Below are 22,758 nucleotides of genomic sequence, written 5' to 3'. Positions count from 1 at the left end.
TGATCAGCATTGCTCAGCCCAGGGCTGGACACAGGGCAAGGTCTCCAGGAATGGGGCATTTTAAACAAGGTGGAGGGAGGCTTGGGCCATTCCAAGATGAATCATGAGGTGGCATCTCTTCTTCCTCAGCAAGATTTAGACTGGAAGTTAGCAGTTACTCTGGGAGAAAGATGTCAGAGAGGAATGAAGGACAGAGAGAGGAATAAGAACAGACTGTGGCAAGGTAAGGTGCATAACCATCAGGGAAACGTGTGGTCCTTTTGACCAGGGACTTAACCTGGATATCTGGGTCTGGGTTCAGGGATTTTTTTTGCCATGATGAAGGAGAAGGGTTGGATGCCTGATTCTCAGAGAACTTGGGATTCTGGACTTCTAAATCCTGAGAGCAGGACTCCCTGGTATCACAGAGAAGGCTGGGGGCCCAGTTTCTTTTTTTTTCATTTTTTTTTTTTTTAAGACAGGATCTTGGTCTGTCACCCAGGCTGGATTGCTGTGGCACAATCGCAGCTCCCTGCAACCTCAGCTTCCTAGGCTCAATCTTTCCCACTTGGCCTCCCAAAGCCTTGGAATTATAAGCGTGCGCCACCGTGCCTGGCCCCAGCTTCCATTTGAAGATCTGAGGGTGGAGGAGGCTGGGGGCCTGGACTCCTGGGTCTGAGGGAGGAGGGGCTGGGGTCTGAACTCTTGGGTCCCAGGGAGGAGGGTCTAGGGTCCGGACTCCTGAGTCCAAGGAAGGAGGGGCTGGGGGTCTGAATTCCTGGGTCTGAGGGAGGACGGACTAGGGTCTGGACTCCTGGGTCTGGGGGAGGAGGGACTGGGGGTCTGGACTTCTGGGTCTGAGGGAGGAGAGGCTGGAGTATGGACTCCTGGGTCTGGGGGAGGAGGGACTGGGGGTCTGAACTCCTGGGTCTGGGGGAGGAGGGGCTGGAGTGTGGACTGCTGGGTCTGAGGGAGGAGGGGCTGGAGTATGGACTCCTGGGTCTGAGGGAGGAGGGGCTGGGGCCTGGAACAACAGTTCAGGTCGGGACCAGGCCTGGGGACAGCCCTTTCCCAGTGCCCGCTGCCCTCTGCTGCCCCCTGCTGGCCACTGCACTCTTCCTTCGCACCCTGGAGGACAGACCAGGCTTGGCAGTTTATTTCAGTTTCACAACCCCCTTCCAGCCCTTGGGGCTCCCTTTAGCAGCACATCTCGGTGCCCTGTAGGCGGAGAGAGGGGTGGGTTAGATGAGGTCACCTCCAGGTGGAGGAGGGTGGAGTGGGGTGGAGTGGGCCAGGGAGGGTTAGGGAGTGGACTCACCTGGCCTTCAGGCCGGGGCAGGGTCCTGGGGTCCCAGGGCAGCTGGAGGGGAGTTCCCCTTTAGGAGTCGCTGCAATGGAGATATTTTGAGAGGGCGGTTGATTGCCGGCATCCAACCTTTCCCTCTGCCCCTCTTCCCTGTCCCCTTTGTCTTAGACCTGGGAGTCCCAGACCACCTGGGGGCTGGAGGTGGCTTCCTGCGCAGCTGAGGCCACAGCCTTAATTCTTGGCAAGAGAAGAGGGGCCCGAAGTCTGGGGAGGGCCAGAAGTGCCTGGGGGGAGGAGATTAAGAAATGTCTCTGCTAGGCTGCAGCCTGGGTGGACGTCCTTTCACAGGCCCTGGACAGGGGTGACACAGTGGTGGCGGCCACCGTCTGACAGGACCTTTGGCCTTGTCCCTAGTCCATGCTGCCTTTTCCCTCTCACCTCTAACTCGTGTAGGATGAAGTTTCAGTTTGTCTGTCCGCCTGTCCATCCATGTGTCCATGCTTCTGCTCACTCGTGTGCCCCACAGACAGTCCCCAAGCCTCTCCAGTGGGTCAGGCCCTTTTATTTTCTTTTCCTTTTCTCTGTCTTTTTTCTTCGTTCTCTCTCTCTTCTTTCTTTCTTTCTTTCTTTTTCTTTTTCTTTCCTTCTTTTCTTTCTTTCTCTCGCTCTCTCCTTCCTTCCTTTTCTTTCCCTCCCTCCCTTTCTTTCTTTTTCTATTTCTTTCTCTCTTTCCTTTCTTTCTTTCTTTTCTCTCCCTCCTTCTTTCTCTCTCTCTCTCTTTCTTTCCTTGTCTTTTTTTAAAAACAACAACAACAACAACAACAAACCGAAAAAACAGGGGCCACGCGTGGTGGCTCACGCCTGTAATCCCAGCACTTTGGGAGGCCGAGGTGGGTGGATCACCTGAGGTCAGGTTTGAGACCAGCCTGGCCAAGATGGTGAAACCCTGTCTCTATGAAAAATACAAAATTGGCCGGGCGCGGTGGCTCACGCTTGTAATCCCAGCACTTTGGGAGGCCGAGGCGGGCGGATCACGAGGTCAGGAGATCGAGACCACGGTGAAACCCCATCTCTACTAAAAATACAAAAAATTAGCCGTGCGTGGTGGCAGGCACCTGTAGTCCCAGCTACTCGGAGAGGCTGAGGCAGGAGAATGGCGTGAACCCGGGAGGCGGAGCTTGCAGTGAGCCGAGATTGCGCCACTGCACTCCAGCCTGGGCGACAGAGCAAGACTCCGTCTCAAAAAAAAAAGAAAAATACAAAATTAGCCAGGGGTGGTGGCACATTCCTGTAATTCCAGCTACTTGGAGGCTGAGGCAGGAGAATCGTTTGAACCCAGGAAGTGGGGATTACCATAAGCCAAGATTGCACCACTGCACTCTAGCCTGGGCAACAAGAGCGAAACTGTCTCAAAACAAAACAAAGCAAAACAGGGTCTCACTCTGTTGCCTAGTCTGAAGTGCAGTGATATGACCATAGCTCACTGCAGCCTTGACCTCCTGGGCTCAAACCATCCTCCTGCCTCAGCCTCCCAAAGTGCTGGGATTACAGGCATGACCCACCGCGCCAGGCCAAGGCCGTGTTTTTCGCTCTGAGAAGACAGCTGTGAGCAAGACAGAAAACTATCTTTGTCCTGGTGGAGCTGATGCTCCACTGAACCCGAGGTTTGCAGTGACTGATCAGCTCCTGAACAAGGAAGCGTCCCAGAGCATGTTCCATGTCCTTCAAAGTGCCTGGGAGAGGGAAGATGCCGGGGAGGCCTCTTGGAGATGGAAATGACCCAGCTGATGCCTGAGTGCAAGAAGGATCCAGACAGAGGCTCCAAGTGAGTGGGGGCTTGCTGGCAAGTTAGAAGAGCAGCAAGGGTCCAATGCTGCTGGAAAGGAGTCGGAGTGGGGGAGATCAGAGAGGTGGGGAAGGGTCAGATCCCCAGCCCCAGGTCTTTGGGCAGTGGAGAGGACTTTGGCTTGAGTTCTTAGAGCCCTGGGGAGCCAGTGGGGATTTCTTTCTTTCCTTCTTTTTTGAGACGGAGTTTTTGCACTGTCGCCCAGGCTGGAGTGCAGTGGCACAATCTCGGCTCACTGCAACTTCCGCCTCCTGGCGGAAGCGATAATCAAGTGAGAATCAAGCGATTCTCCTACCTCAGCCTCCCGAGTAGCTGGGATTATGGGTGCCCGCCACCATGCCTGGCTAATTTTTGTATTTTTTAGTAGAGACAGGGTTTCAACATGTTGGCCAGGCTGGTCTCAAACTCCTGACCTCAAGCGATTTGCCCACCTCGGCCTCCCAAAGTGCTGAGATTACAGGTGTGAGCCACCGAACCTGGCTGCCAGTAGAGATTTCTGAGAGGTGAGGGAGGGGATATGACTCAGGTTAGAGATGACTGAGCTTGCTGGCTTCATCAAAACTCATGGGGAGGCTAGACGAAGTGGCTAATGCCAGTAATCCTAGCACTTTGGGAGGCCGAGACAGGAGGATCACTTGAGCCCAGGAGTTAGAGACCAACTTTGGCAACATGGTGAGACTCTGTCTCTAATTAAATTAAAACATTAAAAAAAAAAACCCAGCTTGTGGGGCTTGCGTCAGACTGGTCCCCATTTTCCCCATGAAAACACTGAGGGTCAGAGAGGTCCCCAGTGGTCAGTGGGGTGATGAGATCCAGCTCAATGGCAGTGTCGTCCCCTAAAGGGAGGTTTCTCAGATGGAGAATAGCAGTGTGTAGACAGCAACCCCAGGGGCCACTGCACCATACACAGATCACAACCACAGTGACACTGACCACTGACACAGTCCCATCACATCCAGTGTCCACAGCAGCCCCAGCCTCACCTCTGCAAAAAAAATTAAAAAATGAGCTGGGTGTGGAGACATGCACCTAGTAGCTACTCTGGGGGCTGACGAGGGAGGATCACTTGAGCCCAGGAGATTGAGGTTATAGTTAGCTGTGATTGCACCACTGCACTCCAGCCTGGCTGACAGAGACCCCATTTTTTTTTTGAGACGGAGTCTCGCTCTGTCACCCAGGCTGGAGTGCAATGGTGCTATCTCGGCTCACTGCAACCTCTGCCTCCTGGGTTCAAGTGATTCTCCTGCCTCAGCCTCCTGAGTAGCTGGGATTACAGGTGCATGCCACCACACTCCGCTAGACAGAGACCCCATCTTAAAAAAAAAAAAAAAAGCAACGCCAGGCACATAGCAAAAGTTATGACAGGCGGGGCCCACGCCTGTAGTCCCAGCACTTTAGAAGGCCGAGGCGGGCAGATGACTGGAGGTCAGGAGTTCAAGACCAGCCTGGCCAACATGATGAAACCCCGTCTCTACTAAAAATACAAAAATTAGCCGGGCATGGTGGCGGGCACCTGTGACCCCAGCTACTCGAGAGGCTGAGGCAGGAGAATCGCTTGAACCTGGGAGGCGGAAGTTGCAATGAGCCGAGATTGTGCCACTGCACTCCAGCCTGGGTGACAAAGTGAGACTCCATCTCAAAAAAAAAAAAAAAAAAAAAAAAAGTTTTGACAGTGCTTTGCTGAGAAGTAGCAAACCCAAGGCTGTCTCTTCCGTGGTATGTTTTGAAGAATGAAAGGGTAGGTGGGAGTGGACTGGAATTTTAATCAGGCAGGGTTTGGGGAGAGGAGGAAAGGGCGGGGGAGGCAGAGGGTACGGCCTAGGCAAAGGTGTCACCATCAGGCCCGAGGTCCCTGTCAGCCTGCTGTCCTGGCTGTGTCCCCCATCACTGTCCTCTGGGAGCCGGCTGAGTGCCTCCTAATGTTTCCATTTGCTTTTGGCGGCAGGTTGGATCTGTTTTTAGCTTCCCCGGCTGGTTTCATCGCCACCCCCCCGCTTCCTGCTGGCTCTCTTGTTTGCTGTGGTCGAATAATGTTCCCGGACTTCCTGAGCTGTTTGTTTGAAGACAGCTCAGTATTGATCAAAGCCTGTGTGTACTCAGCCGGAGATACTGAGATCTGCCTCTCCCCAGCAATCCAGGGTCCCAAAAATCCTGGGGTGGTAGCGTGGGGAGAAAAGAAAGCCAGGACAGGGCTCATTAAAAAATAAGTAGGCCGGGCGCGGTGGCTCACCCCTGTAATCCCAGCACTTTGGGAGGCCAAGGTAGGCGGATCACCTGAGGTCGGGAGTTCGAGACCAGCCTGACTAACATGGAGAAACCCCGTCTCTACTAAAAAATACAAAATTTGCCAGGCGTGGTGGCACATGCCTGTAATCCCAGCTACTCAGGAGGCTGAGGCAGGAGAATTCGCTTGAACCCCAGAGGCGGAGGTTGCAGTGAGACGAAGACTGCAGTGAGCCGAAATCATACTATTTCACTCCAGCCTGGGCAATAAGAGTGAAACTCCATCTCAAAAGAAAAACAAACAAACAAAGAAACAACAAAAAAATAAGTAGATGGTTTGGGGGCCTTAAAGACTCCAACACGCTTTTCCTCTTTCAGGCTGTGTGGTTTTGGGCAGGTACTGTCACCTCTCTGAACTTTTTTCCTCTGGAAAATGGAGAGAGGAACATCTGTTTGTTTGTTTGTTTTTTGAGACAGGGTCTCATACTCTGTCATCCAGGCTGGAGTGCGGTGGCGCAATCTTGGCTCACTGCAACCTCCACCTCCCGGGTTCAAGCGATTCTCCTGCCACAGTCTTCCAAGTAGCTGGGCTTACAGACGTGCGCCACCACGCCCAGCTAATTTTTGTATTTTCAGTAGAGACAGGGTTTCACCATGTTGGTCAGGCTGGTCTCAAACTCCTGACCTCAGTGATCCACCTGCCTCAGCTTCCCAAAATGTTGGGATTACAGGCATAAGCCACCGCGCCCAGCCGGGAGGGGAACATTTTTGACTTCATAGGGCTATTGGGAAGACTCACTTCAGTGTATTCATTTGGCATCTATTTATTGAGCACCTATGATGTGTGTGTGTGCTAGGCACTGTTCTGGACTCTGGAGATATGTTGGAAAAGACAACAAAGGGCTGACCTGCAGGACGGTTGCAACCTGACAGTGATAAAAGCCAGTAAAACCAACCCTAAGCTGTGCCGGGTGGCGAAAGATCTTTGAACATACAGCAGAGCAGGCGCCGGAGGGACAGCGGCGCTATTTTCATCTTTGCTTTTTTTTGTTTTAGAGAATGGGGTCCCACTATATTGCCCAGAAAGGTCTCAAAATCCTGGGCTCAAGCTTTCCTCCTGCCTCTGCCTCCCGAAGATCTGGGATTATAGACTCTGTTTTTTTTTTTTCTTTATTGGTTTAGAGACAGGGTCTCATTCTGTTGCCCAGGCTGGAGTGCAGTGGTGTGATCACGCCTCACTGGAGCTACCAACTCCTGGGATCAAGGGACCCTCCCACCTCAGCCTCCTGAGCAGCTGGGACTATGGGCGTGCGCCACAACTTTGGGGTAATTTTTAAATTTTTTTGTAGTATTGGGGTCTTGTGATGTTGCCCAGACTGGTCTCAAATGCCTGGGCTCAAACCGTCCTCCTGCCTTGGCCTCCCAAAGTGTTGGGATTGCAGGCTGGGCATGGTGGCTCATGCCAGTAATCCCAGCACTTTGGGAGGCCAAGGTGAGTGGATCAACTGAGGGCAGGAGTTCGAGACCAGCCTGGCCAGCGTGGCAAAACCTCATCTCTACTAAAAATCCAAAAATTAGCCGGGCATGGTGGCGGATGCCTGTAGTCCCAGCTACTTAGGAGGCTGAGGCAGGAGCATTGCTTGAACCTGGGAGGCAGAGGTTGCAGTGAGCCGAGATTATGCCACTGCACTGCAGCCTGGGCTACAGAGTGAGACTCCAACTCAAAAAAAAAAAAAAAAAAAAAGAAGTATTGGGATTGCAGGCGTGAGCCACCACCCCAGCTGGGGGTGCCATCTTGAACACAGTGATCAGGGAAGGTCTCCCTGAGAAGGAATGGGAAAGCGAGCCTCAGGAAAGGCCATGCAGGCCAAGGGCTTGTGCAACGGCCCTGAGGTAGGACACATCTGGGATGCTGGAAGGAGAGCAGGAAAGTCCTTGAGGCCGGCGCGGTGGCTCACTCCTGTAATCCCAGCACTTTGGGAGGCCAAGGAGGGCAGATCACGAGGTCAGGAGTTCAAGACCAGCCTGACCAACATGTTGAAATTCTGTCTCTACTAAAAATACAAAAATTAGCGGGGCATGGTGGCAGGCACCTGTAATACCAGCTACTCAGGAGGCTGAGGCAGGAGAATTGCTTGAATCCGGGAGGTGGAGGTTGCAGTGAGCCAAGATTGCGCCACTGCTCTCCAGCCTGAGCGACAGAGCAGGATTCCGTCTCCAAAAAAAAAAAAAGAAAAGAAAAGAAAAGAAAGTCCTAGAGGGGGAATGAACCAGGAAAAAAACAAGGAAAGAGGTCACAGAGGGGATGGGGGCCTTGGAAATGGGTGCCAAGGATGAGTCCCTGCCCTGGCACCCTGAGTGCACAGGTGAACCAGGGACCCTGGAGGTGAGGGAGGCCCCAGCCCCCAACCTCAGACCAGCGCCTGACTCACCGCCTTCGACTGGGCATTTCTGGGCTTCCTGGGGGGCAGATCTGGCCGTGGGGGCAATGGAGGAGCCGAAAGGGGCACCTGGAGGGGACAGAGGAAGGAGAGGGGGCTTGTGAGCTGCCATTTTCTTCTCGCCTCCATGTTCTCCTGCCTGGGACTCAGCATTCAGGCACTGTTCTAGACTCAAGATATAACAGAGACCAAGACAACGTATGAACACTTAGGAGGGTTACAGCCAGGGAAATCCACAGCCCCAGCCCTTGGGGAAGCCAAAGACCACTTCCCTAGGACCTGAGAATCTTGTTATCAGCCCCCTCCTCTCCTAGAACCCAGGAGTGTGGGCCCTCAGCTCTTCCTCCCTCAGACCCAGGAGTCCAGACCCCAGCCCTTCCTCCCTCAGACCCAGGAGTCCAGACCCCAGCCCTTCCTTCCTCAGACTCAGGATTCCAGGCCCCCATCCCTCCTCCCTCAGGCCCAGGAGTCCAGGCTCCAGTCCCTCCTCCCTCAGGCCTCAGGAATGTGGATTCCAGCTCCCGGCTGGCCCTGCTCACCTGCTCCAGCTCCAACTCCCTGCCTTCCTGGTCACTGCTGTCCCCCGAGTCCTCAGCAGTAGCTTGACCATGGAACTGGTAGATACTCACGGCCTCCCGGCCCTTGATCTCGCAGCGGCAGAAGGGGCAGGTCTGGCTGTCAGAGTGCTGGGGGAGGTCGGTAGGGAAAGGGTCAGTGCCCCCCTGCTCTCCATCCCGTCCTTTGGGCCAACGAGGAGCTCCCTGCCCAAAAGATCGATGTGGGGAAGACAGACAGAGGAAGGGAGACGGAAGGAGAGAAGAGGAGTCGTGGAGAGCAGGGGAATGTGGAGGGAAATGCTGGGAGGGAAGGTGAGAGAGGAACGGAACCAGAGCCGAGGTCAGGAGGGGGCACACAGGCCAGGGATCCTCCCCCATGGAGCCATGGCCACAGCTTCCAGACCAGGCCTTTCTGGGCTCAGACCCTCACTGTGGCCCTCGTTGTTGTTGTTGCTGTTTTTTAAAAAAACGGAGTCTCGCTCTGTCACCCAGGCTGGAGTGCAGTGGCGCGACCTCTGCTCACTGCAACCTCTGCCTCCCAGGTTCAAGTGATTCTCATGCCTCAGCCTCCTGAGCAGCTGGGATTACAGGCACCTACCATCACACCCGTCTAAGTTTTGTTATTTTTTTTTTTAGTAGACACGGGTTTTCCCCATGTTGGCCAGGCTGGTCTCAAACTCCTGACCTCAAGTGATCCACCCACCCCGGCCTCCCAAAGTGCTGAGATTACAGGCGTGAGCCACGGTGCCCAGCCTCACTGTGGCCCTTGGGAGGTCACTATTCTCAGCCCCGTTCTCCAGGGGACGAGGCTAAGGCTCAGAGAGGTGAAGCCACTGGCTGGGGATCACCCAGGCAGAGAAGGAAGGAGAGCTTTAGACTGATAACATTGCCAGAGAGGGAGAAAGAGAGGCAGCGTGTGCAGAGTGGGATGGAACCACAGGCCCGGGGAAAGACAGCCGGGCTCCTGAGTGGTCGCCGTCAGGTCTCTGCCCTCTCTGGACTTTGGTTTCCCCATATGATCAATGAGGCATAGAGGAGATCCTTTTGGGGCTTTCCCTGTAGAGAGGGGGAGACCAGAGGGGAAGGCGCCACAGGGGTCAGACCCACCTGCCAGGCAGCCAGGCAGCGGCTGCAGAGCAGGTGCCCGCACGGTTCGATCTTCACATCCTTGTTGCTCTCAGCACAGATCTTGCAGAGCTCAAATGTGGAGTCCATGGCCCAGTAGAGCTGCAGTTGCTCCTGGCAGGTGAGAGGATAGAGAAGACAGCGAGGGGCATGTTTCAGCCACGGGGACACAACTTGGGCCACAGGAAGAAAATCCCAAACCTCAGCTGGTTGTGGTGGCTCATGCCTGTAGTCCCAGCACTTTGGAGGCCGAGGTGGAGGGATCACCTGAGGTCGGGAGTTCGAGACCAACCTGGTCAACATGTTGAAACCCCGTCTCTACTAAAAATACAAAAATTAGCTGGGCATGGTGGTGAATGCCTGTAGTCCCAGCTACTCGGGAGGCTGAGGCAGGAGAATCACTTGAACCCGGGAGATGGAGGCTGCAGTGAGCTGAGATTGCACCATTGAGCTGCAGCCTGGGTAACAAGAGCAAAACTCCGTCTCAAAAAAAAAAAAAAAAAAAAAAAAAAGACAGGAAAATCCCAAACCTCTGTCTTGGTGCTGTGGCTCATGCCTGTAATCCCAGCACTTCTGGCAGCCAAGGCAGGTGGAATGCTTGAGCCCAGGAGTTCTGGACCAGCAAGGGCAGCATAGTAAGACCCCGTCTCTATTTAAAAAAAAAAACAAAAAACCTCTGTGCCAGACCTGAACCCTCTCCTAAGTCCAAGGTTGGCATGTCCAACGGCCTCCTACATGTCTTCACTCGTTTTTTTTTTTTTTTTTTTTTTTTTTTTGGAGACTGTCTTGCTCTGTTGCCCAGGCTGGAGTGCAGTGGCACGATCTTGGCTCACTGCAACCTTTGCCTCTGGGTTCAAGCGATTCTCGTGCCTCAGCCTCCTGAGTAGCTGGGACTACAGGCATGAGCCACCATACCTGGCTAATTTTTGTATTTTTAGTAGAGATGGGGTTTCACCATGTTGGCCAGGCTAGTCTCGAACTCCTGACCTCAAGTGATCTGCCCGCCTTGGCCTCCCAAAGTGCTGGAATTACAGGTGTGAGCCACCTCACCCGGCCATGTCTTCGCTCCTTGTTATGAGACTTCTTCTCCCCAGTTGTCTACACCCAGTGGTGCCAGATTTAGCAAATAAAAGTACTGAATGCTGCTAAATTTGAATTTCATTCTTTTTTTTTTTTTTTGTGGGTCGGAGTCCCACTCTGTTACCCAGGTTGAAGTGCAGGGTCGCGATCTTGGCCTACCGCAACCTCTAACTCCCAGGCTCAAGTGATCCACCCGCCTCAGCCTCCCAGAGTACTGGGATTACAGGCATGAACCACTGTGCCTAATCTAAATTTGAATTTCTTTCTTTCTTTTTTTTTTCTTTCTTGAGACCAAGTCTCACTCTGTTGCCCAGGCTGGAGTGCAGTGGTGTGATCTCAGCTCACTGCAACCTCCGCCTCCTGGGTTCAAGTGATTCTCGTGCCTCAGCCTCCCAACTCAAGTGCCTCAGCTGGGACTACAGGTGTGAGCTACCACACCCAGCTAATTTTTGTATTTTTGGTAGAGATGGGTTTCACTATGTTGGCCAGGCTGGTCTTGAACTCCTGACCTCAGGTGATCTGCCCGCCTTGGCCTACCAAAGTGCTGGGATTACGGGCGCGGTGGCACCCGGCCTCCAAATTTGAATTTCATGTAAACAGTGAATACAATTTGAAGTATAAGGATGTCCCAAATATTGCACAGTATATATTTATACTAAAACAAATTTAGGGCCAGATACAGTGGCTCATGCCTATAATCCCAGCACTTTGGGAGGTGGAGGCGAGAGGATCGCTGGAAGCTAGGAGTTCAAAACCAGCTTGGGCAACATGGCGAAACGCCATCTCTACAGAGAAATACAAAAATTAGCTGGGTGCAGTGGCTCACACCTGTACTCCCAGCTGCTCGGGAAGCTGAGGTGGGAGGATTGCTTGAGCCCGGTCGAGGCTGCAGTGAGCCATGATTGCACCACTGCACTCCAGCCTGGGTGACAGAAGAGATCCTGTCTCTAAAAATAAAAATAAATAAAAAATAAATTATTTATTTATTATTGTGTCTCTCTCACTCGTGGGGTGGCTGTGAAGATTAGGAGCTGGCATGGGGCTATCGCTGGCAAATGCTCAAATGCATTAGCTGTCCTGATGATCTCAGCAGCATCAGTTCCTTATTTAATCCCCGTGATCACCCCTGGGAAAGAGGCAGGAGGAGCCATATTTTCTGGAAGAATAACTGAGCCTCAGAGAGGTCAGGTGATTTACCCAAGGTCACACAGCCACCAAGCCAACACTCCAACCCCAGGCCTCTGGGCCAAGGCGACGTGGGGATGGCAGGGTCAGGGAATGGGGACCGCAGGTGCAGGTGCGGGTCTCACCTCTGACACGTGGATGCGCTGCTGGGGTTCTGCCTGGCCGAGCTCAGTCAGGTCTGGGTTGTGGTTCTTTCCATCTGGGTAGAGGTAGCTGGGGGAAGGGAAGAGAGGGGGACTGGGGGGCCATCCAGTATCTCCCACCCCCAGATGAACAAAGACCTTTACCCCCTACAGGGCCTCATATTTCCCTTGAGATGAGGATCTGCCCCAAATCCCTTGCTGGCCTGGGGTTATTTTCCCTCTGCCCGCCTCTAATTGGCACTGTGTCTTCTCAGATACCCCAGGGCAGGGCTATGTCCTCTCAGACTCCCAAGGTAGGGCACACGAAACCTCAGTGACTCAAGCTTCAGAAACAAGGATGAGATAGAATAAGAACCAGAAAATGGGATGAAAATTTCTGGCTTAGGGCAGGCGTGGTGGCTCACGCCTGTAATCCCAGCACTTTGGGAGGCCGAGGTGGGTGGATCATCTGAGGTCAGGAGTTCAAGACCAGCTTGGCTAACATGGTGGGACCCCGTCTCTACTGAAAATATAAAAATTAGCTGGGCGTGGTGGTGCATGCCTGTAATCCTAGCTACTCAGGAGGCTGAGTCAGGAGAATTGCTTGAATCCGGGAGGCAGAGGTTGCAGTGAGCCGAGATCATGCCATTGCACTGCAGCCTGGGCGACAGAGTGAGACTCTGTCGCAAAAAAAAAAAAAAAAAAAAAAAAAAAAAGGAAAATGTCTGGCTTAGCTCTTCTAGAACCTCACTCTTCTCCTCCATGCCCAAGCATAACAGATTTTAGCGTCACAGATCATGAAAGTGATCAAATCCTAGAATCTGATAGTATCAGGATGGAAAGACCCTCTGAGAACACCTGTACCACTTCTTCCCTCACAGACAGTGACCCAAGGCTCAGGGTGGGAAAGGCGCCTGCCCAAGGTCACACAGCAAGGACCAGAGAGACTCAGAACCAGGGTCGTAGGCCAGATCTCAGCACTGGGCTCCAGGACGCCGGAGAAGCAAGCTCTGGGCTCCCTGGGTCTCCCACTGGACCATTTCCTCGGCCTATCTGGCATGTCTCAACGCCACTCCAATTATCCCGACGGGGTCATGAGTCCCTGAGGCTAGTGGCCCTGCCTGGCCTGTCATGTGGAGCAGTGCAGGATCCCTGACCTGAGCCCCACAGCGGCTCTCCCACTAACACACTGTGTGACCTGGCTGGGGCCACTCTACCTTTCTGGCCTCAGTTTCCCCTTCTGTAACATGGACATAATCACGCCTGAGGCAAAGATTTGTGATGAGGATTAAATAAGACAGTGCTGGCCGGGCACGTTGGCTCACACCTGTAATCCCAGCACTTTGGGAGGCCGAGGCAGGCAGATCATTTGAGGCCAGGAGTTTGAGACCAGCCTGGCCAACATGGTGAAACCCCGTTTCTACTAAAAATAGCAAAATAAATAAATAAATAAAATAATAACTAGCCAGGCATGGAGGTGCGTGTCTGTAATCACAGCTACTTGGCAGGCTGAGGCAGGAGAATTTCATGAACCCAGGAGGCAGAGGTTGTAGTGAATGGATATCACACCACTGCACTCCAGCCTGGGCAACACAGCAAGACTCTGTCTCAAAAAAAAAAAAAAAAAGAAGAAATTTTAAAAATAAATAAGAAAGACAGTGCTTATAAAACATGCAGCCCTGGCTGGGAGCAGTGGCTCATGCCTGAATCCCAGAACTCTGAGAGGCTGAGGGGGAGGATTGCTTGAGCCCGGGGGTTCGAGACCAGCCTGGGCAACACAGAAAGACACTATGTCTAAAAAAAAAAAAATTAAAAAAGTTAGCTGGGCATGGTGGCATGTGCCTGTGGTCTCAGCTACTCAGGAGAGGCTGAAGTGGGAGAATCACCTGAGCCTGGGAGGTCGAGGCTGCAGCAGTGAGCCGTGGTCATGTCACTGCACTCCAGCTTGGGTGACAGTGAGACCCTGTCACAAAAACAAAACAAAACAAAACAAAACAAAACAAAAAAATGCAGCACTGGCCAGGTGCAGTGGTTTACACCTGTAACCCCAGCACTCTGGGAGGCCAAAGAGGGAGGGTCGCTTGAGCCCAGCAGTTTGAGACCAGCCTGGACAACATAGTGATATCTTGTCTCTATTTTTTTTTCTTTTTTTCTTTTTATTGAGGTGGGGGCTCACTATGTTGTCCAGGTTGGTCTCAAACTCTTGGGCTCAAGTGATCCTCCCACAAAGTTCTAGGATTTCAGGCATGAGCCACCATGCCTGGTGAATAATTTTTTTTTTTTTTTTTTTTTTGAGATGAAGTCTCACTCTCATCCCCTAGGCTGGAGTGCAATGGCGTGATCTCGGCTCACTGCAACCTCTGCCTCTTGGGTTCAAGCGATTCTCTTGCCTTAGCCTCCCAAGTAGCTGGAATTACAGGCGCCTGCCACCATGTCTGGCTAATTTTTGTATTTTTAGTAGAGATGGGGTTTTACCATGTTGGCCAGGCTGGTCTTGAACTCCTGACTTCAGGTGATCTGCCCGCCTTGGCCTCCCAAAGTGCTGGGATTACAGGCATGAGCCACAGTGCCCGGTGCAAATAAATTTTTTAAATTAAAAAAAAAATTTTAAATGCAGCATCCTCCTCTGTGCATAAACACCCAATAAGAAGGGACTTCTATGATTGACTTTATTTTATTCTTATTTTTATTTGTTGAGATAGAGTTTCGCTCTGTCGCCCAGGCTAGAGTGCAGTGGCGTGATCTCGGCTCACTGCAAGCTCCACCTCCTGACTTCACGCCATTCTCCTGCCTCAGCCTCCCGAGTAGCTGGGACTATAGACGCCCGCCACTGTGCCCAGCTAATTTTTTGTATTTTTAGTAGAGACAGGGTTTCACAGCGTTAGCCAAGATGGTCTCGATCTCCTGACCTCATGATCCACCCGCCTCAGCCTCCCAAAGTGCTGGGATTCCAGGCGTGAGCCACTGCGCCCGGCTTATGATTGACTTTATTTTTATGTTTTTGAGATGGAATCTCACTCTGTCACCTAAGCTGGAATGCAGAGGCGTGATCTTGGCTCACTGCAGCCTCAACCTCCCGGGTTCAAGCGATTCTCCTGTCTCAGCCTCCCGAGTAGCTGGGATTATAGGCATACACCACCACGCCTGGCTAGAGACCGGGTTTCACCATGTTGGCCAGGCTGGTCTTGAACTCCTGACCTCAAGTGATCTGCCTGCCTCAGTCTCCCAAAGTGCTGGGATTACAGACATGAGCCACCATGCCCAGCGTCTGATTTTTCTGTTTTAAATGGTCCCCAAGAGTAGCTGAAGTGTTGTCTCCTGTTCCTAAGCGAAAGAAGGCTGTGATGTGTCTTATGGAGAAAACGTGTGTGTCGTATAAGCTTCGCTGAGACACAAGTTATACTGTTGTTGGTTGTGAGTTCAATGTTAATGAACCAACAATAGGTACTGAATAAAGTGTCTTTTTGATTTTTTTTTTTCCTGAGACGGAGTCTCGCTCTGTCGCCCAGGCTGGAGTGCAGTGGCATGATCTCGGCTCACTGCAAGCTCCGCCTCCCGGGTTCACGCCATTCTCCTGCCTCAGCCTCCTGAGCAGCTGGGACTACAGGTGCCCGCCACCAAGCCAGGTTAATTTTTTTGTGTGTTTTTAGTAGAGACGGGGTTTCACCGTATTAGGCAGGATGGTCTCGATCTCCTAACCTCATGTTCCGCCCGTCTCGGCGTTCCAAAGTGCTAGGATTACAGGTGTGAGCCACCGCGCCTGGCCTTGAAAAAGTGTCTTTAAACAAAAACACACATAAAGGTTACTATGTTGTGATTAGTTGACAAAAATGTCGTGACCCAGCCGGGCAGGTGGCGTGCACCTGTAGTCCTAGCTACTCAGGACCCAAGAATGTATTTCCCCTGGGAGCAATGGCTTGGTATTCAACAATTCAGGGTGTGTGGTGACTTTATAGAAGATAATTACTGCAAATTGGCCAGGCGTGTGGCTCGCACCTGTAATCTGAGCACTGTGGGAGGCTGAGGCGGGCAGATTGCTTGAGTTCAGGAGTTCGAGACCAGCCTAGTCAACATGGTGAGACCTCCCCCCCATCTCTACGAAATATACAATAAAATTTTTTTGTTTTGTTTTGTTTTTTTCAGTGGAGTCTCACTCTGTCACCCAGGCTGGAGTGCAGTGGCGTGATCTCAGCTCACCGAAACCTCCACCTGCCAGGTTCAAGCAATTCTGCCTCAGCCTCCGGAGTAGTTGGGATTACAGGTGCGCGCCACTGTGCCCAGTTAATTTTTTTTTTTTTAATTTTTAGTAGAGATGGGGTTTCACCATGTTGACCAGGCTGGTCTTGAACTCCTGATCTCAGGTGATCCGCCCGCCTTGGCCTCCCAAAGTGCTGGGATTACAGGCATGAACCACTGTGCCCTGCCAAAAATGTTTAAAAAATTATATATTGAAAAATAAATAACAATTATTGCAAATAACAGCATATCTATCTATCTGTCGATCTATCTATCTGTCTATCTATCTATCTGGCTATCTAGCTAGCTACCTACCCAGCTATCTAGCTAGCTACCTACCCTCCTATCTCCTCTCTTGTATGTCAGTCATATAGATATGACTGATAAGAAAGTTCTGGCTAAAGGTGAAACTTTGAAAAGAAACCTGCCTTCTTGGACAGGCACGGTGGCTCACACCTGTAATCCCAGCACTTTGGGAGTCCAAGGAGGGAAGATCACTGGAGGTCAGGAGTTTGAGACCAGCCTGGCATAGCAAAACCCCATCTCTACTAAAAATCCAAAAATTAGGGCCGGGCATGGTGGCTCACGCCTGTAATCTCAGCACTTTGGGAGGCCGAGGTGGGTGGATCACGAGGTAAGGAGTTCAAGACCAGCCTGACCAACATGGTGAAACCCTATTTCTACTAAAAATACAAAAAAAAATTAGCCGGGCGTGGTGGTGCGTGCCTGTAATCCCAGCTACTCCGGAGGCTGAGGCAGGAGAATCGCTTGAACCCGGGAGGCAGAGGTTGCAGTGAGCCGAGATCATGCCATCGCAATCCAGCCTGGGCAACAGAGCGAGACTCCGTCTCAAAAAAAAAAACAAAAAAAACCCCACGTGTCTAGCAAGTTCTCCAGTTCTGTTTCTGCCCCATCAATCTAGATTCTAGAGCAGGATCTGATATCTAGAAGCAAAAGCTGGCCGGGAACGGTGGCTCACGCCTGTCATTTCAACACTTTGGGAGGCCAAGGCGGGCAGATGGCTTGAGCCCAGGGGTTCGAGACCAGCCTGGGCAACATGGCTAAACCCCATCTCATTTTTAAAAAATTAACTAAAATAAAAGAGAAAGAAAATAGAAACAAACGCTCTTGAGCTCAGTTCCAAGGAATGGAGCTCTTGCGGTTGTGCCCAGTGCCCCATACACTTCTCGGGGCTGTGCCTGGGCCCGACCTATGGCCATTTTGTGCAAACCTCAGAGGAGCCCCTTCCTCAAGACCTTTGACTGCCACCTGCTGGAACCTTCTAGTACTGCAGATTTGAGATGTCCCCTATGTGAATGGTTGCACCCTCAAACGTGGTGGCCGCCGGCAGTGCTCAACATGCAAGATCTTTCCAACCAGATTTTGCTGACACCCTCCTCCTACCAGAATGGAGACTCACAAGCCGTCCTTCTGTCCCTCCAGGAGCACCTGGGACAGGGGTTTGTCGGCAGGGATGGTCTGCAGGATGCTGCCATCTGAGCTCACATAGCCGATGGCCCACTGCCCCAGGCGAGTACAGCTGGGCCGGAAGATGTAGCTGGAGGGAGAGGTAGGTAGGATGGGGTGAGGAAGTGGTCACCGCCGTCCCTTTGGCAAACTCCCAGTCCCCCGCCCTGTTGGGAATCCAGGTGTCTAAGTCCTCACCCCCAGCTTCCCATCTTGTAGGCAATGGCATGTGCTAGATCCCCGCCTGCCTCTCTAGAGGATATATGCTGTTTTTACCTGCTTGGCTCTTTTATGATAAAAACAGCCCTGCTTCCATTTGGAGATCTCTCCCCGCTTCACTGGAGTTTAAACAAGGCCTGGGGTGGCCAATCAGTGCATTTCAGGACCCCTGACCACAGTGATAGGAGTCCATTCTGGGAATTTTGCTGGAAGCGTCAGAGCAAGGTGCCCCCTTTCTTACAGAGGTTGCTAAGAAGGTAGGGTACACAGCTGGGGCTTCTAGAAGTCATTTGCCACCGTGAGGAGAAACCGTGTTTGAGAATGAAGCAAACAGAGGAAAGCAGAGAAAGGGGATGAACAGGAACTGATTGCTGACAGTAGCTGTTGAGCACCTGGATCTGGCTGTGCCTGAAACCCACACCCTGGCCTTCTTTTCTTTTTTTTCTTTTCTTCCTTTTTGTTTTTGAGACAGAGTCTTGCTCTGTTACCCAGGCTGGAGTGCAGTGGCGGGATCCTGGCTCACTGCAACCTCCGCCTTTTGAGTTCAAGTGATTCTTATGCCTCAACCTCCCAAGTAGCTGGGACTACAGGCACACATCACCATGCCAGGCTAATTTTTGTATTTTTTTTTTATTTTTTTGAGATGTAGTTTCACTTTTGTTGCCCAGGCTGGAGTGCAATAGTGTGATCTTGGCTCACTGCAACCCCGCCTCCCGGGTTCAAGTGATTCTCCTGCCTCAGCCTCCCAAGTAGCTGGGATTACAGGCACATGCCACCACGCTTGGCTAATTTTTTTGTATTTTTAGTAGAGATGGGGTTTTACCATGTTGGCCAGGCTGGTCTTGAACTCCTGACCTCAGGTGATCCACCCACCTCGGCCTCCCAAAGTGCTGGGATTACAGGTGTGAGCCACTGCGCCCGGCCTGGCCTTTTCAATTACAGGAATTTATTCTTTCATTTTTTTTTCCCCCTTAAATCAGTTTGAAGTGTAACTGGAAGAATGCTAATGCACTCACCGTCCTACCCCTGCACCTCAGCCCTGCAGAGACTCACAAACCTGACCTTCTATTCTCCTGGTACCTAGACAGCTCAATTCTCAGCCCTCTAGGGGGACCCAACAGCTCAAAACTCCTGGTTGAAATAATGTAAGGACTCATATGTCTTGTTTTTCAGTCTCCTGTGCCAATAGGTGGGAAATTCATACTCAAAATATTGAACAGATGGTGCAACACGGCTCTGACCTACCAGAAACAGACCTTACCCTCAAGCAGGGTCTTTGGGCTCCTTGCTAGAGCGGGCACTGTCCCTTAGCTGCAGGATTATGGGACAGTACAGGAGGCCTCGAGAGAAGAGGCGGGCTGGGAGGGGCACTCAGTGTCCTGCCTCCGAGTTATCAACTCTCTGGGGTCCTGGGTACCTCTGTTCCCACTCTTGGAAGGACATCTGGTCTCCACCACGCACCAGCCCAGAGCCCAGATCCCTGAGCCCTGCAGCCTTGTTCTGCGGAGCCCTGGACGCTTTACCTGCCTGGCTTGTCCCTGCAGGCCTGCAGATGCTCTTGGACCTCATCATAGGTGAGGAAGGCCATGTAGCCTGGGTGGTTGACTGCCAGGAGCTGCCAGTTCTTGAGGAGTGTTGGCCATGGCTGGGGTGGGGCAGGACTTGGGTCAGGGAGAGACCAGGGAAGCAGCTCACATCCCTAAGTAGTCCCTAGGGCCCGAGAATCCAACCACCTCCTTCACACCCATGGTGGGCCTCAGGCATACCCCTTTTACAAGACCCCAAGCTCTTCTTTCTCCAGAACTCAGGAGTTTGGGACCCTAGCTTCCTCCTCCCTCAGACCCAAGAGTCCAGGCCCCCAGCCCTCTCCTCCCTCAAACCCTGGAGTCCAGGCCCTCACCCCCTCCTCCCTCAGACCCAGGAGTCCAGGCCTCCACCCCCTCCTCCCTCAGATCCTGGAGTCCAGGCCTCCAGCCCCCTCCTCCCTCAGACCCAGGAGTCCAGGTCCCAGCCCCTCCTCCCTCAGACCCAGGAGTCCAGGTCCCAGCCCCTCCTCCCTCAGACCCAGGAGTCCAGGTCCCAGCCCCTCCTCCCTCAGCCCCTCCTCCCTCAGACCCAGGAGTCCAGACCCCCAGCCCCTCCTCCCTCAGACCCAGGAGTCCAGACCCCCAGCCCCTCCTCCCTCAGACCCAGGAATCCAGGATTCAGCCCCTCCTCCCTCAGACCCTCCTCCCTCAGACCCAGGAGTCCAGACCCCCAGCCCCTCCTCCCTCAGACCCAGGAATCCAGGATTCAGCCCTCTTCTTCCTCCTGGACACGAGTCTAGCTCCCAGCCTTGGCCTTCCCTGACCTGAAAGAGCCTGGTGAAGACGTCGAACTCGAAGATGGACACGTGCCCGCTGCAGGTGAGGTCGATGGTGGTGCGCAAGGCCAGGGCTGTGCAGCCTGGTTCCACAGGGTGGCAGGTGCCCAGGAGGGACTCAAACTCAGCCCAGGGCAGCACACACCTGGGTGGGAGAGACACCGCTGAAGCCTCCCGGAGCCTATGATGGGAGGCTCTCCAGGAAAGAAGCAGCTGTGGGCCCGGACTCCTGGGTCCCTGGGCCAGGGCAGGATGGGGCTCCGGGAGCTGAGGGTCCCTGAGGACAAGGGCTTACTCACCGGGCTCCGCAACGCTCCCTCCAGAAGATGTGGGCTGGGGCCTTGGTGAGCTGGTACATGTGTCCACAGTACTTTCCCCCGGGGAAGAGTGCATGCAGCTCTGCGTGCATGTGGCTGAAGATGATGGCCAGCTTGGCCAGCTGTCGCCTGTGGGGATGGGCAAGGACTCCAGCTATCCTTGGGGCTCCCACTGACACCCTCTTCCTCCCCTCATGGGGAACACCTGCAGAGATAAGGCTCTGGACTCTCTCCTCAGTGTAAGGTAAGAGTCCATTCCTGCTGGGCGTGGTGGCTCACGCCTGTAATCTCAGCACTTTGGGAGGCTGAGGTAGGAAGATTGCATGAGGCCAGGAGTTTGAGACCAGCCTGGCCAACGTAGCAAGACCTCCTCTCTACCAAAAAATAAAAAGATTAGCCTGGCATGGTGGTGCACGTCTGTGGTCCCAGCTACATGGGAGGTTGAGGTGGGAGGATCACTTGAGCCCAGGAGTTGGAGGCTGCAGTGAGTCATGATGGTGCCACTGCCCTCCAGGCTGGGCGACAGGGCCAGACATTGTGTCCAAAAAAAAAAAAAAGAGACACTACAAAATATTTAATATAAAGAAGTGGCATGGGTCACTGAACTAGACCTTGTTCTGGGCTCTGGACCCCAAACCTCGTCTGCCCTGTCACTCTGAGATGCCTTCCTCAGTGCAGAACAGCAGAGGGGTGGCCTCCAGGCAGGTCCTGGGTCTGCAGCCAGCTGTTCCTCAGGAACTAAAGACCAAGTGGGTAGTCCAGGCAGAAACCGAGATGGGGGCCTAATGATCAGTTTCTTTGGGTGCGTCCATCTACCTCTCCTCCACCTAGGAGCCCATGGGGTCTCCACATTCTGAGGCCTGATCCTCCCAGCTGGGCCTCCCAGAGAGCTGGGATTACAGGTGTGAGCCACTGTACCCGGCCAGATCAGGCCAAGCTCTGATCACAAACGTGCACACATCTAGAGAACTTTGAATCAGAGAATAATAGTAATAGCTAACTTTTATTTTATCCTCAATGTAGGAAGCCCCATGGGGTCCACGAATTCTGAGATAGTGGGATAGTGGGAACCAGAATTGGGCTGCTGGGTGACCAAGGAAATGGCAAAATGGGGCTGAGGGCATGGGCACCCAAGGAAGGAGAAAACTGGGTGGCCCATGTTCCAGGTTCCTTTAGGAAGGAGGGGCTGGGGCCTGGACCTCTGGGTCTGAGGGAGGAGGGGCTGGGGCCTGGACCCCTGGATCTGAGGGAGGAGGGGCTGGGGGCTGGACCCCTGGGTCTGAGGGAGGAGGGGCTGGGGGCTGGACCCCTGGGTCTGAGGGAGGAGGGGCTGGGGCCTGGACCCCTGGGTCTGAGGGAGGAGGGGCTGGGCGCTGGACCCCTGGGTCTGAGGGAGGAGGGGCTGGGGGCTGGACCCCTGAGTCTGAGGGAGGAGGGGCTGGGGCCTGGACCCCTGGGTCTGAGGGAGGAGGGGCTGAAGGCTGCACCCCTGGGTCTGAAGGAAGAGGGACTGGAGCCTGGACCCCTGAGTCTGAGGGAGGAGGGGATGGGGGCCTGAGTTCCTGGGTCTGAGGGAGGAGGGGCTGGCAGCAAGACCTGGGCCTCACCCCTGAGGACTTTGTTCTGGAGCGAAGGCTCACCTGAGTCTGGAGCCCGCCCGGAAGAGCTCGTCGTTGGCACTCCTTTGGCCCCGGGGAGGCAGCAGCGCGGCCACCTGCCTGCTCTTGGCCTCCAGATTGGCCAGGTAGATGAGTAGAAAGTCCCCGGGGCCGCCGGGACCCCCGGGGCCGCCTCCGCCGGCCGCCCGCCGAGAATGGGCCACCTCTCGAAGCAGCTGCGCTGTGCGGGGCAGCAGGTCCCGCAGCGAAGGGGGACTCACGGACAGCCGGGGGTCGCCGCATTGCTCTTCTAGGCGCTGCAGCATCCTGACTGCCCGGCCCAGGGCGCGGGCCTCTTCCCACTGTCGCCCCCACGGGGCCACCGCCAGAGCCATGGGAGCCTCGCGTGTGCCGGCAGGGACCGGTGCGCCCGGGATACGCACGGCCTCGCCCAGAGTGAAAGGAGAGGGCGGGTCCTAGAGAACCGGGGAGGGGCCTGCAGGTACCAGTGTCTCCAAAGGGGGTGGGGACTGGAGGACCTGGCACGTGGGTCTTCAAGAGGTGGGATTTGGAGGCCGGGAGCGGTGGCTCATGCTTGTAATCCCAGCACTTTGGGTGGCCGAGGTGGAAGGATCACGTGAGCCCAGGAGTTCAAGACCAGCCTGGGCAACATAGTGAGGCCCCATCTCTAAAAA

The 22,758-nt window shown here is 53.7% G+C and overlaps 1 protein-coding gene across 2 annotated transcripts; it reads right to left on the bottom strand.

Moving 5' to 3' along the window:
• Positions 1-1,102: 1,102 nt before the first annotated feature.
• Positions 1,103-22,515, bottom strand: CBLC (Cbl proto-oncogene C). Of its 2 annotated transcripts, XM_030797410.1 has the most exons (11): positions 22,106-22,515; positions 20,448-20,594; positions 20,137-20,293; positions 19,310-19,431; positions 17,521-17,658; positions 11,868-11,955; positions 9,460-9,591; positions 8,335-8,481; positions 7,787-7,864; positions 1,298-1,367; positions 1,114-1,197 (listed from the first exon to the last, which is right to left on the bottom strand). In XM_030797410.1, the coding sequence occupies exons 1-10, from the start codon at positions 22,456-22,458 to the stop codon at positions 1,305-1,307; spliced, it is 1,425 nt and encodes a 474-aa protein (XP_030653270.1). In that variant the 5' UTR covers positions 22,459-22,515; the 3' UTR covers positions 1,114-1,197; positions 1,298-1,304. The 2 variants fall into 2 exon arrangements, with proteins under 2 accessions (XP_030653271.1, XP_030653270.1); XM_030797411.1 differs by lacking the exon at positions 17,521-17,658 and having other exon boundaries at positions 1,103-1,197.
• Positions 22,516-22,758: the final 243 nt, after the last annotated feature.

This window comes from Nomascus leucogenys, chromosome 17, assembly GCF_006542625.1.
Source record: "Nomascus leucogenys isolate Asia chromosome 17, Asia_NLE_v1, whole genome shotgun sequence".
NCBI classification, from domain to species: domain Eukaryota; kingdom Metazoa; phylum Chordata; class Mammalia; order Primates; family Hylobatidae; genus Nomascus; species Nomascus leucogenys.
The sequence above is the reverse complement of the archived record's forward strand: the minus strand, read 5'-3'. Positions and strand labels throughout refer to the sequence as shown.

Bases quoted from the DNA above. Each gene is read 5' to 3' on its own strand.
- CBLC (XM_030797410.1), bottom strand. From the start codon at position 22,458: ATGGCTCTGGCGGTGGCCCCGTGGGGGCGACAGTGGGAAGAGGCCCGC. The intron at 19,432-20,136 runs GTCAGGGAAGGC...GCCCCACCCCAG, and splicing joins TCTTCACCAGGCTCTTTCAG to CCATGGCCAACACTCCTCAA. The intron at 1,368-7,786 runs GTGAGTCAGGCG...TCTCCATTGCAG, and splicing joins GAAATGCCCAGTCGAAGGCG to CGACTCCTAAAGGGGAACTC.